The sequence below is a fragment of the Tribolium madens genome, unplaced genomic scaffold (assembly GCF_015345945.1).
Source record: "Tribolium madens isolate multiple individuals breed KSU strain unplaced genomic scaffold, Tmad_KSU_1.1 Scaffold_2;HRSCAF=44;Tcas5.2_LGX, whole genome shotgun sequence".
Classification (NCBI taxonomy): domain Eukaryota; kingdom Metazoa; phylum Arthropoda; class Insecta; order Coleoptera; family Tenebrionidae; genus Tribolium; species Tribolium madens.
The window spans coordinates 2,133,645-2,155,105 of NW_025400995.1; the positions used below are offsets into that span (position 1 = coordinate 2,133,645).

A 21,461-nucleotide genomic window follows, 5' to 3' on the forward strand; every position below is an offset into this window, starting at 1 on the left:
TTGTTTATTTTGGTCCATACTATTACTCCTTACATGTTTTACAATCTTTTTTTAACACCCGGTATTAAAAAACCGTTTTAGGTCGTAGCAATTTGTTTAGTTTTTTTTTAATTCACGACAATTTCGTAAATGTAGTATAATTATTATTTATTTGAAACCTTGCTGATTAAAATATAAATAATGCTCTTAGGTATTATGTATTAAGGGGATAAACAACTGATGTTTTAACCCCGACACTAATGTAGAGATGTTTATACCAGAGATGCATACAAAATTTTCCCCCCAACAGAAAAAAATTTAATTATTCATTCAAAAACAATTTTAAGAGTAAAAATCGGTATCTAACACTCAACACTTCAATTCAGTTTATTTAAAGAGTAAAAATCGGTATTTCATTTATTTTATTCCCGAGGGATTATTAGTCAAAAACTTGAGAATAAAGCGTCACCAATAATTATTTATATCTTTAAGAAATTATTTTTAGATGATTTTTATTTAGTTGCGAGTATAAATATTAAAATAATATTTCGAAGAAGGGATGGAATAAAACCCGTACTTGCTCAAATTGGTTTACTTATAAAATTAAAAAATACACATTAAATAAATATAACATAGTTTAACATACAATTACCTAAGAAATAAATTAAATTGACGTACAAAATCACACCCATAAGAAGAAAAATTCTAAAACGAAAATTTCCCCAATTTTTGGTATCTTTCGCTTTGGTTTGTTGCACGTGAGTAAATCACGAAACAAAATACTGCTATAGTATCATCACCAACACCCACAACTTTCCACAATCATATTCGACAAAACTTTTGTCATCAAAGTTCTATTGTTATCCATGTAGACCAACTGTAAAGGCTGAAACTGGGTTGCAGCACAACAGGGGGTCAATTCGGGTCGCGAGCCGCGATTTTTGTTCTGCCCATACATGACTTTCTGTAACAAAAAAAAAATAATAAAATAAAAAAAACAGTAAATTTTTTACACACCTGTAATATACTATTGTGTTGCGTGGCACTTAGCGTCAAAGCCGAGGCTGTAACACACGAGCCTTTACAGAAATAGGCATCGTAGCCCTCGGGACTGATAATCCAGTCATCCCAACCTATATCAGCGAATGACACATAGAAGCTTTCCCTGCAACACTCATTTCGGCCTGCAGAACACTTGGTCTGCCTTTTAGGCCTCCGATGTAGGGATCTCCTCTGTTGCGAGTGAGTATAAACCACCAAAAACGGTTTCAATTCACTTGAAAACGAAATTGGTGATTGGTTCTTGTCCATTCCGCAAGTCTTGCAAGCCACGCTTATGGCATGCGTTGGGGAGTCTTGGTAATCGAGCCAATTTTTCACCACATAAGTCACATCGACCTTCAGCCAACCCTCTAGAAATTAAAAGGATAGTAATAAAGCGATCAGTAAATAATTCAATGATACATTTTCAGTATTTAATTAATTTTTGCACAGTAAAAATCATAAATGTCAAGTACAGTATTTTACTGTAATTTGTTCAGTAAAAAAATCCAATTTGCACAGTAAAAATAATAAACGCTCAGTAACTTTAATCAAAATTAGTAAAACAACATAAAATTTAAAGAATTTTCAGTCTTGGTTGCATAACAAGAATGTTATTTAGTATTACAAAAATTTGTGGTTTTTATTTAATTTTGACACCAACAAAAACGGATTTACGTTCACTTGAGATGTTTTAGTTATACGTATTTTGGCCTATTGTAACTATCGGAATATTATTAAGGACTATTATTTTTAAATAAAAAAAAACGTGGTTTTGTTTGTTTTGCCACCAACTTGACCAATTTTAAGTCCACTTGAAGTGTTTTTGAAGAAAATGAGAAGAATTATTTTAATAAAAATGAGAAATAAAGAAGTGAAATTTGAGAATAATATACGGAAGTAGAATCAAAAAATTGTCATGGCATAATAAAAAAAACAACCCGGCAACACTAAAAATAAAGAAAAAAAAACTTATTATTTATGTAAGAAAAGAAGAAACAGTGGTTGAAACAAAACCTGAAACGGTAATTTAATAATTGGGAAAAGATATAACAAAAGATTCAGAAATTAACAGGTTAGTAATAAAGCGATCAGTAAATAATTCAATGATAAATTTTCAGTATTTAATTAATTTTTGCAGAGTAAAAAATTAAAAATGATCAGTATAATATAATATTTTGCACAGTAAAAATCATAAATGTCAAGTAATACACGCACAGTATTTTACTGTAATTTGTTCAGTTAAAAAATACAATTTGCACAATAAAAATAATAAACGCTCAGTAACTTTAATCAAAATTAGTAAAACAATATAAAATTTAAAGAATTTTCAGTTTTGGTTACATAACAGTGTATGGCCCTGCCCAAGTACGTTATTTATTTTCACTGTGCATTATTTTTAATGTGCATTTATTATTTTTACTGTGCATTTATTATTTTACTGTGCATTTATTATTTTACTATGCGTTTATTATTTTTACTGCGCACTTATTGTTTTACTGTACATTTATAATTTTTACTGATCAAAAATGCTTGTCGTTTAAATAATAATATACTGTGCATTTAATTTGTTCCCAAATTAAAATTGTAAACTTGAAACCCAAAAGAAATATGTTTGTAATAAGTGCTACACTATTTTATTGTAATTTGTTCAGTAAAAAATCCAATTTACACAGTGAAAATAATAAACGTTCAGTAAATTTATTCAAAATTAGTAAAACAACATAAAATTTAAAGAATTTTCAGTCTTGATTACATAACAATGTATGGCCCCTTGCTCAAGAACGTCATTTATTATTACTGTGCATTTATTATTTTACTGAACGTTTATTATTTTTACTGTGCATTTATTATTTTTACTGTGCACTTATCATTTTTACTAATCAAAAATGCTTCTCGTTTAAATAATATACTGTGTATTTCATTTGTTCCCAAAGTAAAATTGTAAACTTGAAACCCAAAAAGGACATGTTTGTAATAAATGCTAAGTAAAGCACGCATAGTATTTTATTGTAATTTGTTCAGTAACAAAATCCAATTTGCACAGTAAAAATAATAAAAGCTCAGTAACTTCAATCAAGATTAGTAAAACAGCATAAAATTTTAAGAATTTTCAGTCTTGGTTACATAACAATGAATGGCCCCTTGCCCAAGAACGTCATTTATTATTACTGTGCATTCATTATTTTTACTGTGCATTTATTATTTTACTGTGCGCTTATTATTTTTGGTTTTGATTATTTTGTATTTATTATTTTACTGTGCACTTATTATTTTACTGTGCATTTATTATTTTTACTGATGAAAAATGCCACCATCAGAGCCGGACTTTTAACAATTCGTAACAAAAAAGCTTGTCGACTAGAAAAAATCCCAAAGATAAACGTTTCAAACCTCAAACCGGTCACAGTATTTTACTGTAATTTGTTCAATAAAAAAGTCCAATTTGCACAATAAAAATAATAAACACTCAGTAACTTTAATCAAGATTAGTAAAACATAATAAAATTTAAAGAATTTTCAGTCTTGGTTACGTAGCAATGTATGCCCCCCTGCCCAAGAACGTCATTTATTATTACTGTACATTTATTATTTTTACTGTGCATTTATTATTTTACTGTGCGTTTATTATTTTTACTGTGCATTTATTATTTTTACTCCGCACTTATTATTTTTACTGATCAAAAATGCTTGTCTTGTGCATTTAATTTGCTCCCAAATTAAAATTGTAAACTTGAAACCCAAAAGGGATATGTTTGTAATAATTACTAAGTAAAGCACGCACAGTATTTTATTGTAATTTGTTCAGTAAAAAAATCCAATTTGCACAGTAAAAATAATAAAAGTTCAGTAACTTCAATCAAGATTAGTAAAACAGCATAAAATTTTAAGAATTTTCAGTCTTGCTTACATAACAGTGTATGGCCCCTTGCCCAAGAACGTCATTTATTATTACTGTGCATTCATTATTTTTACTGGGCATTTATTATTTTTACTGTGAATTTATTATTTTTACTGTGCATTTATTATTTTACTGTGCGTTTATTATTTTTACTGTGCATTTATTATTTTTACTCATCAAAAATACTTGTCGTTTAAATAAAATACTGTGCATTTAATTTGTTTCCAAATTAAAATTGTAAACTTGAAACCCAAAAGGGATGTTTGTAATAAATGCTAAGTAAAGTACGCATAGTATTTTATTGTAATTTGTTCAGTAAAAAAATCCAATTTGCACAGTAAAAATAATAAACGCTCAGTAACTTACATCAAAATTATACATACATAACAATGTATGGCTCCTGTCGAAGAACGTTATTTATTATTATTGCGCATTTATTATTTTACTGTGGATTTATTAATTTAATGTACATTTATTATTTTTACTGTGCATTTTATTCCTAAATTAAAATTGTAAACTTGAAACCCAAAAGGGGTGTTCGTACCTGTGAGACTCGTTTCTTGGATTGCTATGGGCTTGGTTTTCTGGAAACTTTTATTGGTATCCCAATGGGCCACTTCCGATACCACGAAAGTTTGATTATGGGAGTCGAGATTATCGGGTTCTTTGTGAAACCAAAGTTCAGCTGTGCTAACATCAGTAGAGTGGATATCAGTAGGCATTTCGAAAGGGACGCAAACTGAAGGAAAGCGAATTTTTCGCAAACAGCGAGCTTCATCTAAAACAAAAAAACAAAATTTGGTCTGTTGTTCTGATCAGGCATGGTTGATAACCTGTATTTAGAGTTCTTCTGTTTTGGTTTGAGTCAGTGCTTTAGCGTCTTATACTGACTATGGTGCGATTACAAAGTAGTAAACTATAGTAAACAAGAACAAAACTCAGGGTTATAGAAATTAGAGATTTATTGATAAATAACATTGTAACAAGGCCGAATTGAGTTAGAGAAATTGGGTTAGTCTGTGTGTCTTCTTCCTATAAGGAAAAAAAACGTCTTGTTTGTAATAATTGCAGAGAAAATTTTATCGTGGAGATAAAGAAGGTTACTTGTATTGTTTACTGGGATTCCAAGTGGAATTTCGAACTATGATACTTGTTTACAGTAAAACGAGCAAAGTGCAATTTCCATACCTTCATAAGGGAAGATGATAGCTTGTGTGGTCTTCCCGTAGAAATCCTCCGAGTAGCCACTATGTAAATTATCATCGTGGTCAGGTATCAGATTGTCGTACTCCTTGACAGGTTTAGGCAACTCGGCTATAGCCACAGTGGGCTTCTCCTTCAACCTGAGCTTTTTCAGTATTTGGTTTTTGATGTATTCGATCCGCAAAGCCGTGAACTCCTTTTCAGTGACCGAATAGGCCATTGGGGGCACGTTTGGTGCTTCATCGGCCACACTGTTCTCCGATTGGCCGAACTGAGTGCCCGGAACGAAAATCGCACCAAAAACCGACCGCAAACTTCGATCACTGCGTCCCACCGAGAGGAAGAACAGCAACACCAAAACGGCTCTGGTGCCCATTTTGCTTTGTTTACAGATGATTTTAAACTAGATTGGTGCCGAGAAGTGCACTCTTAAAACACAGCGATTTAATTCCCCACTCTCAACTTCTTAGCATTTCTGTAACGGATGATAGAAATGAACCTTGAACCTGAGGTTCTATCAAAACTAGAGTAGCCGTTATGTCAAATTAGATGATACCGATTTCGGGTTTCAGCACGTGGACAGGAGCGTTATGTAATGTAGGAATGCGGAATAGAAGAGGGCCACGTGGAGGCCTCTGTGTGACACCTCTCCCGGATTTTCGCTCCGGGAAAATTTAAGTACATCGACTTGACTTGCGGCTCCAAGGCCTTGCACAAGGCTAGTTGATAATAGTAAACATCAATTTTAATAAAAAAATTAAGTTTTGAATATACAAACAAAAAATTGTTTTTTAGGTATTTACAACGTTTCACATTTTTCTCATATCGCTGTAAACAATCTTTATCATTGCGATTAATTAACAAAATTTCATGTTAAACAAAAAACAATGTCACACATTTTATTTATTTAAAATCTTGTATTGACGAATTACTTACTTCTTCACCGTCAGAGCCGGACTTTTAACAATTCGTAACAAAAAAGCTTGTCGACTAGAAAAAATCCCAAAGATGAACGTTTCAAACCTCAAACCGGTCACAGTATTTTACTGTAATTTGTTCAATAAAAAAGTCCAATTTGCACAATAAAAATAATAAACACTCAGTAATTTTAATCAAAATTAGTAAAACAATAGAAAATTTAAAGAATTTTTAGTCTTGGTTACATAACAATGTATGGCCCCTGCCCAAGAACGTTATTTATTTTTACTGTGCATTTATTACTTTACAGTGCACTTATTGTTTTACTGTGCATTTATTATTTTTACTGATTTGTTCCCAAATTAAAATTGTAAACTTGAAACCCAAAAGGGATATGCTTTTAATAAATGCTACAGTATTTTGTTATAATTTGTTCAGTAAAAAATTCAATTTGCAAAGTAAAAATAATAAACGCACAGTAAATTTAAGCAAAATTAGTAAAACAACATAAAATTTAAAGAATTTTCAGTCTTGGTTATATAACAATGAATGGCCCAATAAACACTCAGTAACTTTAATCAAGTCTTGGTTATATAACAATGAATGGCCCAATAAACACTCAGTAACTTTAATCAAGATTAGTAAAACATAAAATTTAAAGAATTTTCAGTCTTGGTTACGTAGCAATGTATGCCCCCCTGCCCAAGAACGTCATTTATTATTACTGTGCATTTATTATTTTTACTGTGCATTTATTATTTTACTGTGCGTTTATTATTTTTACTGTGCATTTATTATTTTTACTCCGCACTTATTATTTTTACTGATCAAAAATGCTTGTCTTGTGCATTTAATTTGCTCCCAAATTAAAATTGTAAACTTGAAACCCAAAAGGGATATGTTTGTAATAATTACTAAGTAAAGCACGCACAGTATTTTATTGTAATTTGTTCAGTAAAAAAATCCAATTTGCACAGTAAAAATAATAAAAGCTCAGTAACTTCAATCAAGATTAGTAAAACAGCATAAAATTTTAAGAATTTTCAGTCTTGCTTACATAACAGTGTATGGCCCCTTGCCCAAGAACGTCATTTATTATTACTGTGCATTCATTATTTTTACTGTGCATTTATTATTTTTACTGTGCATTTATTATTTTTACTGTGCATTTATTATTTTACTGTGCGTTTATTATTTTTGGTGTGCATTTATTATTTTACTGTGCATTTATTATTTTTGCTGATCAAAAATGCTTGTCGTTTAAATAATATACTGTGCATTTAATTTCTACCCAAATTAAAATAGTAAACTTGAAACTCAAAAGGGATACGTTTGTAATAAAAGCTAAGTAAAACACCCACATTATTTTATTGTAATTTGTTCAATAAAAAAATCCAGTTTGCATAGTAATATTTTACTGTGCGTTTATTATTTTTACTGTGCATTTATTATTTTTACTATGTATTATTTATTGTGCCTTGCACAACTCGAAGAAACAAGGTTAGTGACAGACGATCTTCGAACTATGGTTCGATAATAGTAAACATCAATTTTAATAAAAAAATTAAGTTTTGATTATAGAAACAAAAAATTGTTTTTTAGGTATTTACGACGTTTCACATTTTTCTCATGTCGCTGTAAACAATCTATATCATTGCGATTAATTAACAAAATTTCATGTTAAACAAAAAACAATGTCACACATTTTATTTATTTAAAATCTTGTATTGAAGAATTACTTATTCACCATCAGGGACGGACTTTAACAATTCGTAACAAAAAAGCTTGTCGACTAGAAAAAATCCCAAACACTGTTTTTCAACGTAATTTATTTTGCCTAATTGGCATTAAAAAATATGTCATCTCGGGAAAAAAAGTATCAGCTTTTAAATGACTTTTTGCTTTTGTCAAACTCAAATCTTATCAAATTAACTGAACGCCTGCATATACCGTTTGCCTTATGCCGCTAAGCCACGCCGCCACCTACAGTCTCTTTGTTCTAATCCAATATATTCACATGTACAAAAAAATGTGTGTCTTTTTGACCTCTGGGAAGCATTGAGTTAAATTTTGAAATTTTCAATTTTTCAGATTTATGTCAACATTTTTCAAAGAATTTTTTTCACGTTTCTAAGACATTTTAGAAGATTTTCTGTGTCTCTAGGAAAAATTTGGTTCAAATTTAATGTTTTCAATTTTTCTAAAAATTTTGGTCGATTTTCGGTACCAGTAACTTATAACTCAGTTATCAATTGATAACTTTTTGTGTGTTTTGTGTTATTCAAATGCAAACTAAATTTCCTGTTTTATAATAAAGCTCATTGTTCTGCAACGAACAGTTTTTGAGAAAATCGCAAATATTATAAAACTCTTGATTTTTTGAGAGTGAATACTTAAAAGTAAAAGTAAGTAAAAATTTTGATTTAATTTAGAAAAATGTAAAATGTGTTTAAGATAAAAATAGTATATTAGAAGCTCGATTAAAAAACAAGTGTTTATTTTTTAACATTTGACATTTTCTTATGTTTATTTAATAATACTGATGATTTTGTATACCGGGTGCGTTAGAACTCGCGCCCCAGAGAAAAATTTCAAGATAAGATACCAGGAACATGGAAAAAATGTTTAAAAAATTCTAACTGTCAAAAATTTTTGACATATATTTTTTGACATTTGACATTTTTATCTCTATTTCATGATACTGATGATCTTGTATATGTTTTTTTTGCCAAAAAAAAACACAAATAACATTAAACAGAGTTACAATTAAGGATACAGATTCCTTATTTCTTTTTCAAATAGCATGTAGCAAAAAAACTTTTTTTTTCTTTTGATAACCGAAAATTCCAAGAATCTTCTAAGGTATATTAAGATTATCAACTATCAAATTCCAAGGCTAATGTGATCTTTTTAATGGTTTAAAAAAAAATGGTTATAACTCAGTTTTCCTGTCGCAGACATTTTTACTTCTCCAAAAAAATATATTGTGTATTGTGTATACTTTATACAAGCAGAAATTTGAAACAGTTTTAAAGAATGAAATAATTTTAAGACGTAATACAATTAAAAAAATTGTGCAAATGTTGGAAGGGCAAAAAAATTAAAAATTTTACAAAATGCTAGAAAGAAAAGATGTTTTATTGGTTTTTGTGGCAAAACAAACATAATGATGGATTGAATCTTTGAATTATTTGTTCTCTGATTCTGTTTTCAGAGAGCTTTACAATTCCCTGATATCTGCTTGTTTACTTTAAACGTCTTTTATCTTTGCTTTTATTTGCCGAATTTGCCGAATCAAAGAAATTTGGAAGATTTTTGTGTTTTATTATTGTGAAATTTCGTGATAATTTTTTTCATATTTTATTTTTATAAATAGCTTCCTAGATGTTTACTTCCCTAAAATAGCTTGTTAGTTCTATTGTTTATCATCAAAGACTGAAATTAATTTTGGAGTGAAGTAGAAAGGAATGTCCTTTAATCTCGTAAAAGGGGATTACAATATCAAAAACATGCGGCAAAAGTATGCTTCTGAGTAGAGGAGGTTACGGGTCACTTAGTTGACTTTTGTATCTTCGTAAAATGAAATATATTGGCATCGAGAAATTCTAAAATTGAAGGCTCAATTTTAGTTAAAATTACGTAATTCGTTTCGAAAAATCAGGCCAAAGTTCAAGTTTGAAATTTGAGTAGATCAATTAAATGCAACCCAAGTGATAAATGAAATGAAATTAGCAATTTAGCAAAGTAGCGTTCTCCTAGTGGAAAAGCTCCATGTTACTAGGAAGTGAAAAACAATTTTTTTATGTCGAAACATATCCACAAATATTAAAAAAAACGCCGATATGCTTTTTTCTCAAGAGTTCAACATTCAAAACGATTTCATTGGAATGTCTCAAGTGATAAAATATCACGAAATTGACATTTAAGTGATAATTTTTTTTAATTGCGATTGTCACTTCTTTTTGACAGTGACAGGCGGGTACTTTCAAATCGATACAAAGATGGGTGACGATCCCGGACCTGTACTATGGCCTCGACATGACTCATGATATTATCATTATCTAAGAAAGTTATTACGCTAGAAAAAATTTGAACTCGTTATCCCTTACACTACATTAAAGGTACAAATCGCAAAAATGTGATAATCATTTTCTAAACTTCCGCGTACTCGGGTTTCTATATCTTATCATTTTCAAATTTGTAAATTAAATGAGAGGATTAACCCAATTCGTGTGTAGCAAATGTTATCACTTAATTCTGTTTAATATTTAACATGTAATTAATTATTGCTAAACATTTCGCCAAGCATGACGAAATTTGCAACATCTTTGCATTTCTATTGTCAGAGTTCGAGAAACACGGCCACCACTTTATCGACGTGGTAGGGGCCTATCCAACATCAACCAATTTTTTTTTTAATTCCTCTCATCATTATTATTATAATGAGGGACAATAGATATTAATGATAGTTGAGTATAGAGAACTTATTTTGTCCTATTCATTTTTTAATAAAAAAAACGTGACAAATTGGCTCCGTGTTATTGTTTACATAGTAAATATTTAATCAAAGTGGCCTCTGAAAATAATAATTAGTTTGAGCCAGGTCAACAGATTAATTGTTTTCAAAACAATTATATTTTTAAGTATCGATGTGATAAACGGCATAAGCACACTCAATAAAATAATTAACTCAAAATGCACTTATCAGTTTGAATATTTATTGTAATTCCTGACCAGGACAACATATTTTTCATTAAAATTCTTGTTGTTTTCACAATAATCGATTAATTAACGAAACAAGACAGGGTTTAAATATTTTTTTGGTCCAGTAAATTACTTGGAACTGTTTTTCCCGCAACCTTGAACCCAATTTAATCAATTTTACTATAATTCTGCCAATGAGTTACAAACATGTCAGATCAAAGAATTGAAGATTTGAGATTATTTAACTTTGACACGAAAGTCAAAATAACTGATTAACTCCTGCGCAGTAGTAAATCATTAGATGTATTCCTGTTTACTGTTTTGAATACTCCAAGATATGATTGCAATTTGTTTTAAAAATGATACTGTGAATATGAACTCTACACCACGCTTATTACTTAAAATAAACTCATTGTAAATACGCAGTTCTATAATTATTAATTATTAGGTACACGCGAGCCTGTTGGAACGGTTAGGGAATTCCCCTCCTTTCACATTTTGATCAAAGTGGTGCGACATTTCCTTTGTATCACTGTACAAAGTACAAATTAATTTGTAATTATTACACAATAAAAATAATTGAGCAATTGTGGGAACAGCGATAAAATTTGGTTCCTCCGTAGGCCCTGCACAATGACAAATAATTACGTCTCACGTTTCAAGGAATTCAATTTGAAATGTCTTCGTCGCGTGCTACCAACATTGTAACGATGTTTTATTAGGTCACAGGTCAAGGAATGCTCAAAAGGTGATCTAGATGTCATAATCTTTTAACATGCATATTAATCATCCGCATGTTCCTCAACTAATGTCACACGCGCCTGTTTTTTTATCAATGAAAAACTATTTTTTTCTAACAATAATCCGTATCAAAATCATTGGCGTGAGTACGCATCTGATTATCAATGATTCTGATGCAATTTGCTTCAAACGTAGTATAGTAGTAACGCAACTAATTATACACCAAAACTGTTTTAGTCAATTTGTTATTTAGTGATTTTTGTAATTTTCCTTCAATCAGATAATTGAAACAAAACAAATTAATAATCAAATACCGTACTATAAAATATTGTTTATTGCTTCATAATTATATCAATTTAAAAAATATCTTCGGATGTTTTTAGTATTAGTCATATTACATCTGTAATTGTACAATAAACACGAATTGTGTGAATGACCTGCTGCCGTTTTTGTTAAAATAAAAAGTGCCGGGAAAAGAAAAAGCATGATGTTTTTTAATGTTATTATTTAGATATTTTGTATGAAATTGTATTTAACACTCAGAATAGAAACTGTACAATTTGTTGTTGGGAATAATGTTAAAATGTGTAAAACTTAAACAAAATATTAATAATACAAAATTAGTAGAATTAAAAACCATATCACATTTCCATATTTATTATTATGAACAAAGGTAATATGAACAATGTTTGATTCTTGTTGAGACGTTTCAGCTAGTAGTAATAGAAATAATTGCATAGTACTAAATATAACACCTTCAGTATATCTAACTGATCTGTAAGCACAGCACACCAACGTAACCGATATATATATATATGTATACCTATCACTTCGAAATTTCTATACATTATTGTATAAAACTTGTAAGTATTCCTAGTCAATATTAAAATTTTTTCATCATTCAAAATAAAACATATAACAGCGAAGAAGAGTAGATTGCATCATAACAAGCTACTGATATATCACTTATTTAGAAATAATACGAGACTATGAACTGGACGTACTTCCGCTCAAGTTTTAAGTAATGAAAATCTGAACGGATTGGGGAAAGTGGCAAAAATCCCGTTTCACACACAAAAAAAACACTTGAGGCCCGTAGCTAGTGGGGGCCCAACTTTACTGTCTTTTTAACAACAAGTAACACAAAATTCAATCTTTGTTATGAGTCATTTTTCAAAAAAATCCCACAACAAGTCGATTTAATTTTGACACTAGTGACATTTATGACGTCATTTTAGATAGTACACATCGTTATCTTTCTGTAGAGCATAAATAAATTCAAAAGAATAAAGCACAAAAAAAAATTATAGAAATTTTTATACAAAGAGCTTCATCTTCTTGTTCTTGTTTGTCCCTTATAAAATAAGGCAAGATTGTGATTAATTTGTTAATTTTATTTCTCTAATTTTTTATTTAATACCAGAAAGATAAAGATTGATATTTAAAACAGTGAACAAAAATGTCAGTTGTCATTAAATGACGTCACAACTCAAAATCGAATGACGTCATAAATGTCACTGTCATTTAAAAAAATAAAATCGGGCTTTTTTTGAAAAAACTTCACTGTTCTAGCCCCAGTAAAAATTATGGAGGCCCTAGTTACGGGCCTGGACACAGGCGAGGATAAAAATAAATAAAAATACAGACCGCTTCGCTATCTAAAAAAATGAAAAAAGCTAAGAGTGGAGCAAAAAATGAAAACCACCCTGTACTGCAGCTTTGAGTAAAAATGCACTTTTTTATCGTAAACTATTCCTAAATGGCTATCACAATGACGTGATGTTAGATAAAATGTTGGTTAGTTTGTCCTTAAGTCTATTGTGTCTAAAATTCGACAGATGAAGCTTTAAAATATGCTGTAACCACTTCCATTTTCCTATCTACTCTAACAATGTGATATAATAAAATAATGACTGGTGAACAGTTTTGAATGAGTTTGCTCGGTTATAGCTGCTTTCGTGTGCAGTTTGATCAGACAATCACCACTTAAAACCAAGTAACTTATAATAAACAGACTGCTACCTCTACTTATATACAGTCATCTCAAGTAGCTAGTTACAAGCGTGAGCTATAAGTAGCTAAATGAGGATCACAGCCACTCTCCATTCACGCCCTTAACAGTTCAGATCACAGTTTCCCGATCAGTTGCAAGGCACTGGCTGTCAATTGGTCTCGTAACTGGTGAGCAGAGCCGCGTCGACGGGCTCCATGCAGCTGGGGCACGTCAGACTCCTCATTAGCCAATCATCGATGCAACTCATATGATACGTGTGCATGCAGGGGAGGTATCGGAGAGCGTCTCCGACGAGGAACTCCACCATGCAAATCACACACTCGCGGGCCTTCTTACACCCATCGTATAAACCCGTCGGCAGGTGCTGGATCAGGCCTATACGTTTTGCAATCTTCACTTGCTCTTCCTCAGTCAGCTGCGCCACCGAACGGGTCACACTGGGCGACGGGTGGTACACGGGCGAAGCCGCCTGGATGGGGAGGGGCTCCTGCAAACATTACCCCACTTTTCAAACACAATATACGAGTTTTCAAGTTGGCGTTGAAAAAATTCAAACAATCCTAACCTCAATCTTCCCTAAAAATTATTTTTGCGTAATAAATGTGTACCCCAAGTTCCCAGGTAGCAAAAAATAATTAAAATCAACAAGATAATTAACATAGGGTAGCAAACTTGAAAGTTTTTTTGTCAATTTTGATGTGATCAAATTTGTTTTGAATGACATTTAGACTTCTACAACCTACTTGATGCACATTAAAATAAAAAAATAAGTGAAGTGTAAAAAAAACTCTAACAGGTAAAATTGTAATGTCCTGATATCGGTTACTGTTTAATCAAAACAAAACAAAATGGGAACATTTTTAACAATTTTTTTGAAATTATGAGAACAAAGAATTTTTTTTTCTAAAAACTAGCAGTACTTTGTAATGACAATATTTTTCGTCTTGATAGAAACCTCGCATTGTTTTGTAATTCTAGATGATGTTTGTTTGTTTTTGTAATCAGTAGTGTGGCTTGTGACCGAAGTTGAAACAATAAACATTACAATAAATCAATAAATTGAGAAAATCGCAGAAATGTGGAACATGAAACCGGATGCTTTTTTGTGTTGGACACTTGGGAATGGGTGAGTTTCCTGTGGGCCCCTTGTACGTACCTGGTAGTTGGGGGGCCCCAGCTGCTCGGAGGAGGACTCGCGTACGCTGTCGCTGCCTCTCAACAGCGAAATGTCATCTGTTGTCGACCGTTTCAAGCAATTACCCATTGTTTTTACGCTTGTCACGCATTTAGGTCTAAATATGAGTTTCTAATGCCACATTTTGGAAAACAAGGAGACGATTTCTCAAACATGTAGATTGTCCCGAGGGAAATCCTCACTGATCCTCAATACTATACAAAATATACACAAATAAATATTAACAATGGAGTTACCTTGCCAACAATTACCATTTTTATTCTTTTTTTTTTTCTAATTTAACACTGTCAGCTGTCAAATTAAACATTGTGCTGCTCTCTAGTAGGGAACATCACTAACATGTGTACAGCGTTGACAGACTTGTGTACTTGTTTTTAATAAGGGAAAATTATATTCAATTCATTATTATAACAAAAATCTCGTAAATTGTTTTTTTTCCTTACGCAGGGGTTATACATAATCAAATTTAAATTTCTTAATTCTTGGGCTGTGGTAAATTTGACAACACCGCGCGTAGTTTAGTTTTGCAAGCTGGAAAGCCACATTTATTCAACAATATTATTGTCTGTAAATTAAAGAAAACAATAATTTGTTCAAATTTTGTCAAACGCACAATTTTGAACTCTCAACTTACAAACTGTTGTAATTTTACGTTTAGAATACCATATTTCAAGCATTTTGGCGAGAAAAAGTTCCTCGACCATTTTCACAATACAACTTACAAAAACTCAAAAAAAATGTTTTTTTTAACTCGACCCTGTAACATTTTATACACATTTCTGAGTTTTTTTTACACCGTTTTTGTCTTTTTTTGAGTCTTTAATTTTATTACCGGTCGACTTCAAAAACTCAAAAAATTCGTTGTTTTTTAAACTTGACGCAATCACGTTCTATGCATTTTTTGAGTCTTTAAGACCTCTAGAAATGTTAAAAACGTTATAAAGATCAATTTTAAAGTTAAAATGATAAAAATAAAGTTAAAAATGTCGAGATTTTGGTCGATTTTTGGCACCCGGAGCGGTCTATTGCCAAAAACTCCGGACTTATTGGTGATAACCTCTTATGTTTGATACTGTTGGAAAGAAAATTAAATTTTCTGTCATATACATAAAAGATCAGTATTCTAGAATAAACAGTTATCGAGAAAATTTCTGTTAAAATTAAATATTTCAAAAATATAAATTTGACTATAACTTCAAAACCAGTACGAGTTTTGCAGTTTTTTTGACGCCAATCTATTCCCCGGAGCATTTTACACAGGTTTACGTCAAAAGATTACATAATTGAGATACAGTTTTGCCGCAATTTACAAAATAAAAAAAAAATTTGTTAACACAAGTTTCAAAATTTTGAAATTTTAAATGCGTTTTTCTACGAAACTATAAGACTTAGAGCAAAAAGCTGAAATCTTTAAAATTAAAATTAAATTATCTATTTAATGGCGCAAACCGGAAGTTGCTCCGGGTTATGGTTCCGGATACGGAGCCATTTTTCGTTTTTTTCAAAAAAATGTCATATTTCAAAAACCATGAGTCTTAAGTCAAAACGGTTTAAACAGACGTGTTCTACGGTTAATTTTACATACAGTACTAGATTTTCATGAGGATAATTTTTTTTATTTTTTGGTCAGAATCGGATATAGTGCTACTAGCCTTATTCTTAACTTTATTACTCGATGTCTCAAAAACTATGCATCGTAGAGTATTTTAACTTGTTGCGTCGTGTTCAGCGTGTAATTTTATGTCTAGAAAACCATATTTTAAGCGTTTTTACGACCCAATAACGTTTTATGCACTTTTTTAAGTTTTTAGGACTTCTAGAAATGTAATAAACGTTATATGGATCAATTTTGGTACCGTTGGAAAGAAAATTTAATTTTCTATCATATACAAAAAAAATCAGTATTTTACGATAAACAGTTATCGAGAAAATTTCTGATAAAGTCAAAAATATCGAAATATAAATTCGACTATGCGTCGAACAAACACACATTTTAGAAAAAGTAAAAATTGTGAAACTTCTAAATTCTTTTTACTAAGAAACTATCGGATTTAGAGCTAAAAACCGAATAAACATCAAAATCTTCTTTAAATCATCTATTTAGTGGCGCAAAGCCAATTAAAAAATGGAAACAAGTTATTTGTTTCTGGAAAGTTAACGAATTTTAGTTATAAAAAATGTTTCGCGCAATATACAGGGATGTTTGAAAAACGGTTGCCCTCTGTGGAGAGTAGACGTAGTTGTGGCATTGCAGTTTTCTTTTCGTGTGTATTGAAATAATATCATTATGATTTTTTTTAGTTTAGTGTATTTTTTCCTAGAATGCGCTGATGAAAAAGCGACGTCAGGCGTCGGAGAAAGCGACGCCGACGGAGACACCGACAATGAGCTCCGGAACAAGGCTTCCACAAAAATACAGGCCGATAACATTCTATTGATTTTTCCGAAACGTTCGTTGAACCAATCACAGAGTTGGGACTATTTTTAAAGGGTGAGGTTGTTGTTGGGTTTTTCTAAAGCTAGTGTAGGAGCTAGATGTAACGTGTGTGCGGTTTTTGCGTTTTTGGACGAGCGACAGCTCGGGACGACCGCCGATGCAGGTGGCAACTCTTTTCCGCGAGTCCTCCACTTTGCTGGGAGCCACTATGGAGGCGGGCGGAGGCAGCGGTGGCGGCGCCACCACCGGAGCCCCAGACTCCGGAGTCTCCGGATTACCACCCGGACCCATCGCTACCTACGACTACAACAACCACCCGGTGACCTTCTCCAACAAGTACAAGCTGTAAGTACAAAACACAACAACGAGCAGCATGTAAACACCTCCTGACCCCAAATGCGACCTCCAACGCCTACTCTTTTGCTATTTCGAAACAATATTACTCAATCGACATTTTAGTCTCCGAAATTGCATCCCAGAAATCCGGTCGATGGTTTTTTTTGAGACACTCTATATACCCCCTGCTTCAAAGGCTTTTCTGCATGACGACCAGCCAGCCTTCAGTGTTTACGTGTTGCCTAGTTAAAAACAGCCTTGAACAACCCTTAAAAGACCTTGGCTTGTAACAAGTTAACCAGCAACCGAAACCGATGTAAAATCGTAAAACTGTGCATCCTGCATGATGTTTCTACCAAGTGCCTCCATTTCTGCCACTGAAAGTGTTTCTAAACAACGTTAATGGTTGTGTTTTTATGTGTAGAAACATGAAACTTGAACCCCATGATGATGGTTATGAAACTAGTGCTGATATGTTGCTTTCAAACACTGCCAGTGTTAATCATGAAGTGAAATGTGAAAAACTCGAAGATCCTTACAGTTTTATTGACGATGATCCTATTCCGATGCTTCCTGCGGCTGCACAAGGGCCTCCTCATCTTGTCAATCCTATGCCCCCGCTCAACAACCAACTCATACCAACAGGACCCAAGAAAAGGGGAAGAAAAAAGAAGATTAAACCAGACCAGTAAGTCCAAAAATCAAAAAATACCAAGTGAAAGTGTGCTAAGGATGGCCAACCTAAATTCATAAACTTATCCAATGCCATCGGTGATTCAGTTGTATCCGGCCAGTGGCGTGCGAAAAGGGGGCAAAAATCAACTTAATCAAATAATAAACACGTCACTCTGTTTTGTCACTCGGAATAAATCATTTTTAGCATTTTATTCGCATAATTAATTAGTTGTTTTGTTTGGGTTTTCCACAAATGCAAAGTCTTGATTTTTTGTAGGAATTTTCTGTTTTCTAAAGTGTGCATTTTGCTAGGCCGGGTTATAATCAAGATATGAATGGTGGAATTCCTCGGCCTATAAAGGAGCGAAAAAAGCACGATCGATTTAATGGTATGCCTGAAGAGGAGGTATCTAAACGAACATTGCCGGATCATCTGACCGAAAATTTAGATATAATCATTGTAAGTGATTTTTTGAATGGATGGTTGATTTATTGATTGATAATTTCGCAGATTGGGATAAACCCAGGCTTATTTGCGGCCTATAAAGGTCATCATTATGCCGGTCCTGGAAACCATTTTTGGAAATGTTTATATTTATCAGGATTAACACAACAACAAGTATCGGCTGATGAAGATTATAAATTACTTCAAGTAGGCATTGGCTTTACAAATATGGTACAGCGTGCAACCAAGGGTAGCGCTGATTTAACTCGTAAGGAAATTAAGGAGGGTAGTCAAATATTATTAGAAAAATTACGAAAATTTCGACCTAAGATTGCCGTTTTTAACGGTAAACTGATCTATGAAGTCTTCTCCGGCAAAAAGGATTTTAAGTTTGGACGACAACCCGACCTTGTCGACGGCACAAACACGGTGAGTTATAAAGCCGGGAGAATGTTAAAAAAACTCTATAATGTTAATTTTTATTTGTTATTTTCTTCAGTACATGTGGGTGATGCCATCGTCGAGCGCTCGATGTGCGCAGCTTCCTCGAGCGGCCGATAAAGTACCGTTTTACGCCGCTTTGAAGAAATTCCGCGATTATTTGAACGGCGTAATAACCGAAATCGACGAATCGGAAATGGTTTTTTCCGAGCCTCGTGTGAAATCCTGCTACGAAGCCGAACCAAAACCCGATCCATATTCCACCGAACTCACTGACATAAGTAATGCTGTGATTAAAAAAGAAGACGGTACTATTGTACCGTGCAAAAAGAAGCGGGGTCGACCTAAGAAAATCAAAGTCGAAGGCGAAGAGCCGCCCCCAAAACCGGTGGTTCGCAAATCGCCACCGACCAACTGTGATTTCCCCAAAAAGAAAAGAGGCCGGCCTAAAAAAGTCAAAGTCGAGAACATGGACATCCCCCCACCAGACAACAATACATCGACCAACATGTCTCAGTGTTACTCGAATCCGTCACCAATCCAATCCCCAAATTTCTACCAAATGGGTCCCGCACTTACGCCCCCGAACAGTTCGAGTAACATGTACACGCCCCAGCCACAAGGCTACGCCCCTAGTCCCCGCCCTCACTCCCAACCTTTCACCCACTCCGACCTCAGCTCGGAAATAAGCGCTGCGATTAGTTCGGAACAGTTAGGATCACCGGCTTCTCCTAGTCTCGGCCCCCCGGATTTCGAACCGCCCACTAGCATGGCCGAGGAGGCGGAGTGTCGGTTGAGTAGTCCCGCCCCGTCGACCAACAGTGAACAGACTCACTATCCCTACCATTACATGGACTCCTCCCACGAGACGCAGTATGCGTCACCTCGACAGCCCCAGGATCTAGCCTCGAAGAGTCTCTCGGGTTTGGAGTCTCTCGTCGACCAAATACCGAGTATAACTGAAGGGGAGACGCCCCTTAGCGAGGCTCCAGACCAATATTCCGGCCAGTTTAATAATTACACGTCGAGGGCTAGTCCCGTGCCGTATAACTACCCCCCATCTGGGGGGTATCCTCTCTACCCTACCCCCACTTGGAGTGGTTACGAACCCATGCCGCTCGCTTACCCGCAGTTACCCTATGCTCAAGGGTATGGGCCAGGCTTGCACATGCCCAGCCCCAACTACCCCTACTATAGTTACCCCCAACCTACGCCTGCACACCCGCCTGGCTACCCCCCCTACTTGGGCGGCTTCTGATTGGTTTCCGTCACTGTGTATTCATGTTGTGTACCTGTACCATATGTTCAGCTAGTACCTAGCAAGTCTGTCCGCTTGAGTACAGTTGGTCACTTGCATTTTGACAACAACAGAGACTTGCACAGGGTAAATGGTGATATTTTTTTGTCATAAGTATTTTCTCTAAACTTTGAATGTTAGATAGGCCAAGGGTTTCGTGCATTATTCTACATTCAGATCTCAGTCGAGTGTGTGTGTGTGTTAAACTCTGAGTGTGTGGTTCATCGTTATAGCTGTAGCCCATGTCATTCATTTAAATAAACATTTGTTATAGCTCTTCAAGTATTTTCTTCTCCCTTTTCCCACATATCACTGCATACGATGAGAGAACCACAAAATACTTTGTAAGTGGGCGACTCATTTCCAAAAACGTTCAACTACTTTTATATTAACAGAACTGATATTTATTTAATATTATCTATTCGATGTGTTATCACTACAAATTGTCTACTTTTTTTATATCTAATGTTATATTTAATACTCGTCATAGTTTCACGACTCAAATTCTATCTTCAATTTTTGTACTTTAAACAGTATTACTAATTAACGAAAAAATGATCAAATAAATTTTGTTTAGTTCTAATACGCATTTTTATTTTCAACACATTCACCCTATAAAAACAATTAAACTTTTAACAAAACTGATTGAGAGATTTCACAATAGTGTCATAGCAATTAGCTCCGCCCCCTATATCCGACTTTTCGAATCACCCCTGTATAATGAAACTTTCAACGGCAATAAAAATTGAGAGAATTGTAAATAAAATTTTTGTAATTTCAAATGCTCCAGTCTAAAAAACAAACAATCGAATTTACGTAATATTGTGCTTTGTGTTTTTAATTGCACCACAACAATTATTCACATCGTTGTTTGGTAAACAATTATACAAACTCGACATTACTTCATGAAACAAAACATTGCATAATTATTAGTTTTAATTCGTTGTTAAATAATTGTTTTCCCAAAAAATCTAAAGGTTACACGTGTATGCACCACTTTTTTATCCTTGTTCACCGCTCTGAAAAAATCTATTTCTTTCTTACTCGCAATGTACATGGACGTTTATTGACCGATTCGGGAGCATATAGTGTGGTCCATGTAGGTATATAATGTATTACGTGGAGGGGGCTGA

General features: G+C 33.3%; 3 protein-coding genes across 3 annotated transcripts; 1 reads left to right on the top strand and 2 right to left on the bottom strand.

The window, feature by feature from the left end:
* Window positions 1–556: 556 nt before the first annotated feature.
* Window positions 557–5,536, bottom strand: LOC123006790 (growth/differentiation factor 8). Its single transcript, XM_044401561.1, has 4 exons — window positions 5,111–5,536; window positions 4,467–4,700; window positions 997–1,391; window positions 557–943 (listed from the first exon to the last, which is right to left on the bottom strand). Exons 1-4 carry the CDS (start codon window positions 5,499–5,501, stop codon window positions 776–778), a joined length of 1,188 nt encoding a protein of 395 aa, XP_044257496.1. The 5' UTR covers window positions 5,502–5,536; the 3' UTR covers window positions 557–775.
* Window positions 5,537–11,976: 6,440 nt separating this feature from the next.
* On the bottom strand, window positions 11,977–15,037 carry LOC123006513 (RING finger protein 11). The gene is made up of 3 exons (XM_044401047.1): window positions 14,949–15,037; window positions 14,659–14,891; window positions 11,977–13,989 (listed from the first exon to the last, which is right to left on the bottom strand). The coding sequence occupies exons 2-3, from the start codon at window positions 14,764–14,766 to the stop codon at window positions 13,651–13,653; spliced, it is 447 nt and encodes a 148-aa protein (XP_044256982.1). The 5' UTR covers window positions 14,767–14,891; window positions 14,949–15,037; the 3' UTR covers window positions 11,977–13,650.
* LOC123006512 (pollen-specific leucine-rich repeat extensin-like protein 3) lies at window positions 14,508–20,911 on the top strand. Its single transcript, XM_044401046.1, has 6 exons — window positions 14,508–14,628; window positions 17,019–17,479; window positions 17,895–18,158; window positions 18,458–18,605; window positions 18,657–19,019; window positions 19,090–20,911. Exons 2-6 carry the CDS (start codon window positions 17,292–17,294, stop codon window positions 20,287–20,289), a joined length of 2,163 nt encoding a protein of 720 aa, XP_044256981.1. The 5' UTR covers window positions 14,508–14,628; window positions 17,019–17,291; the 3' UTR covers window positions 20,290–20,911.
* Window positions 20,912–21,461: the final 550 nt, after the last annotated feature.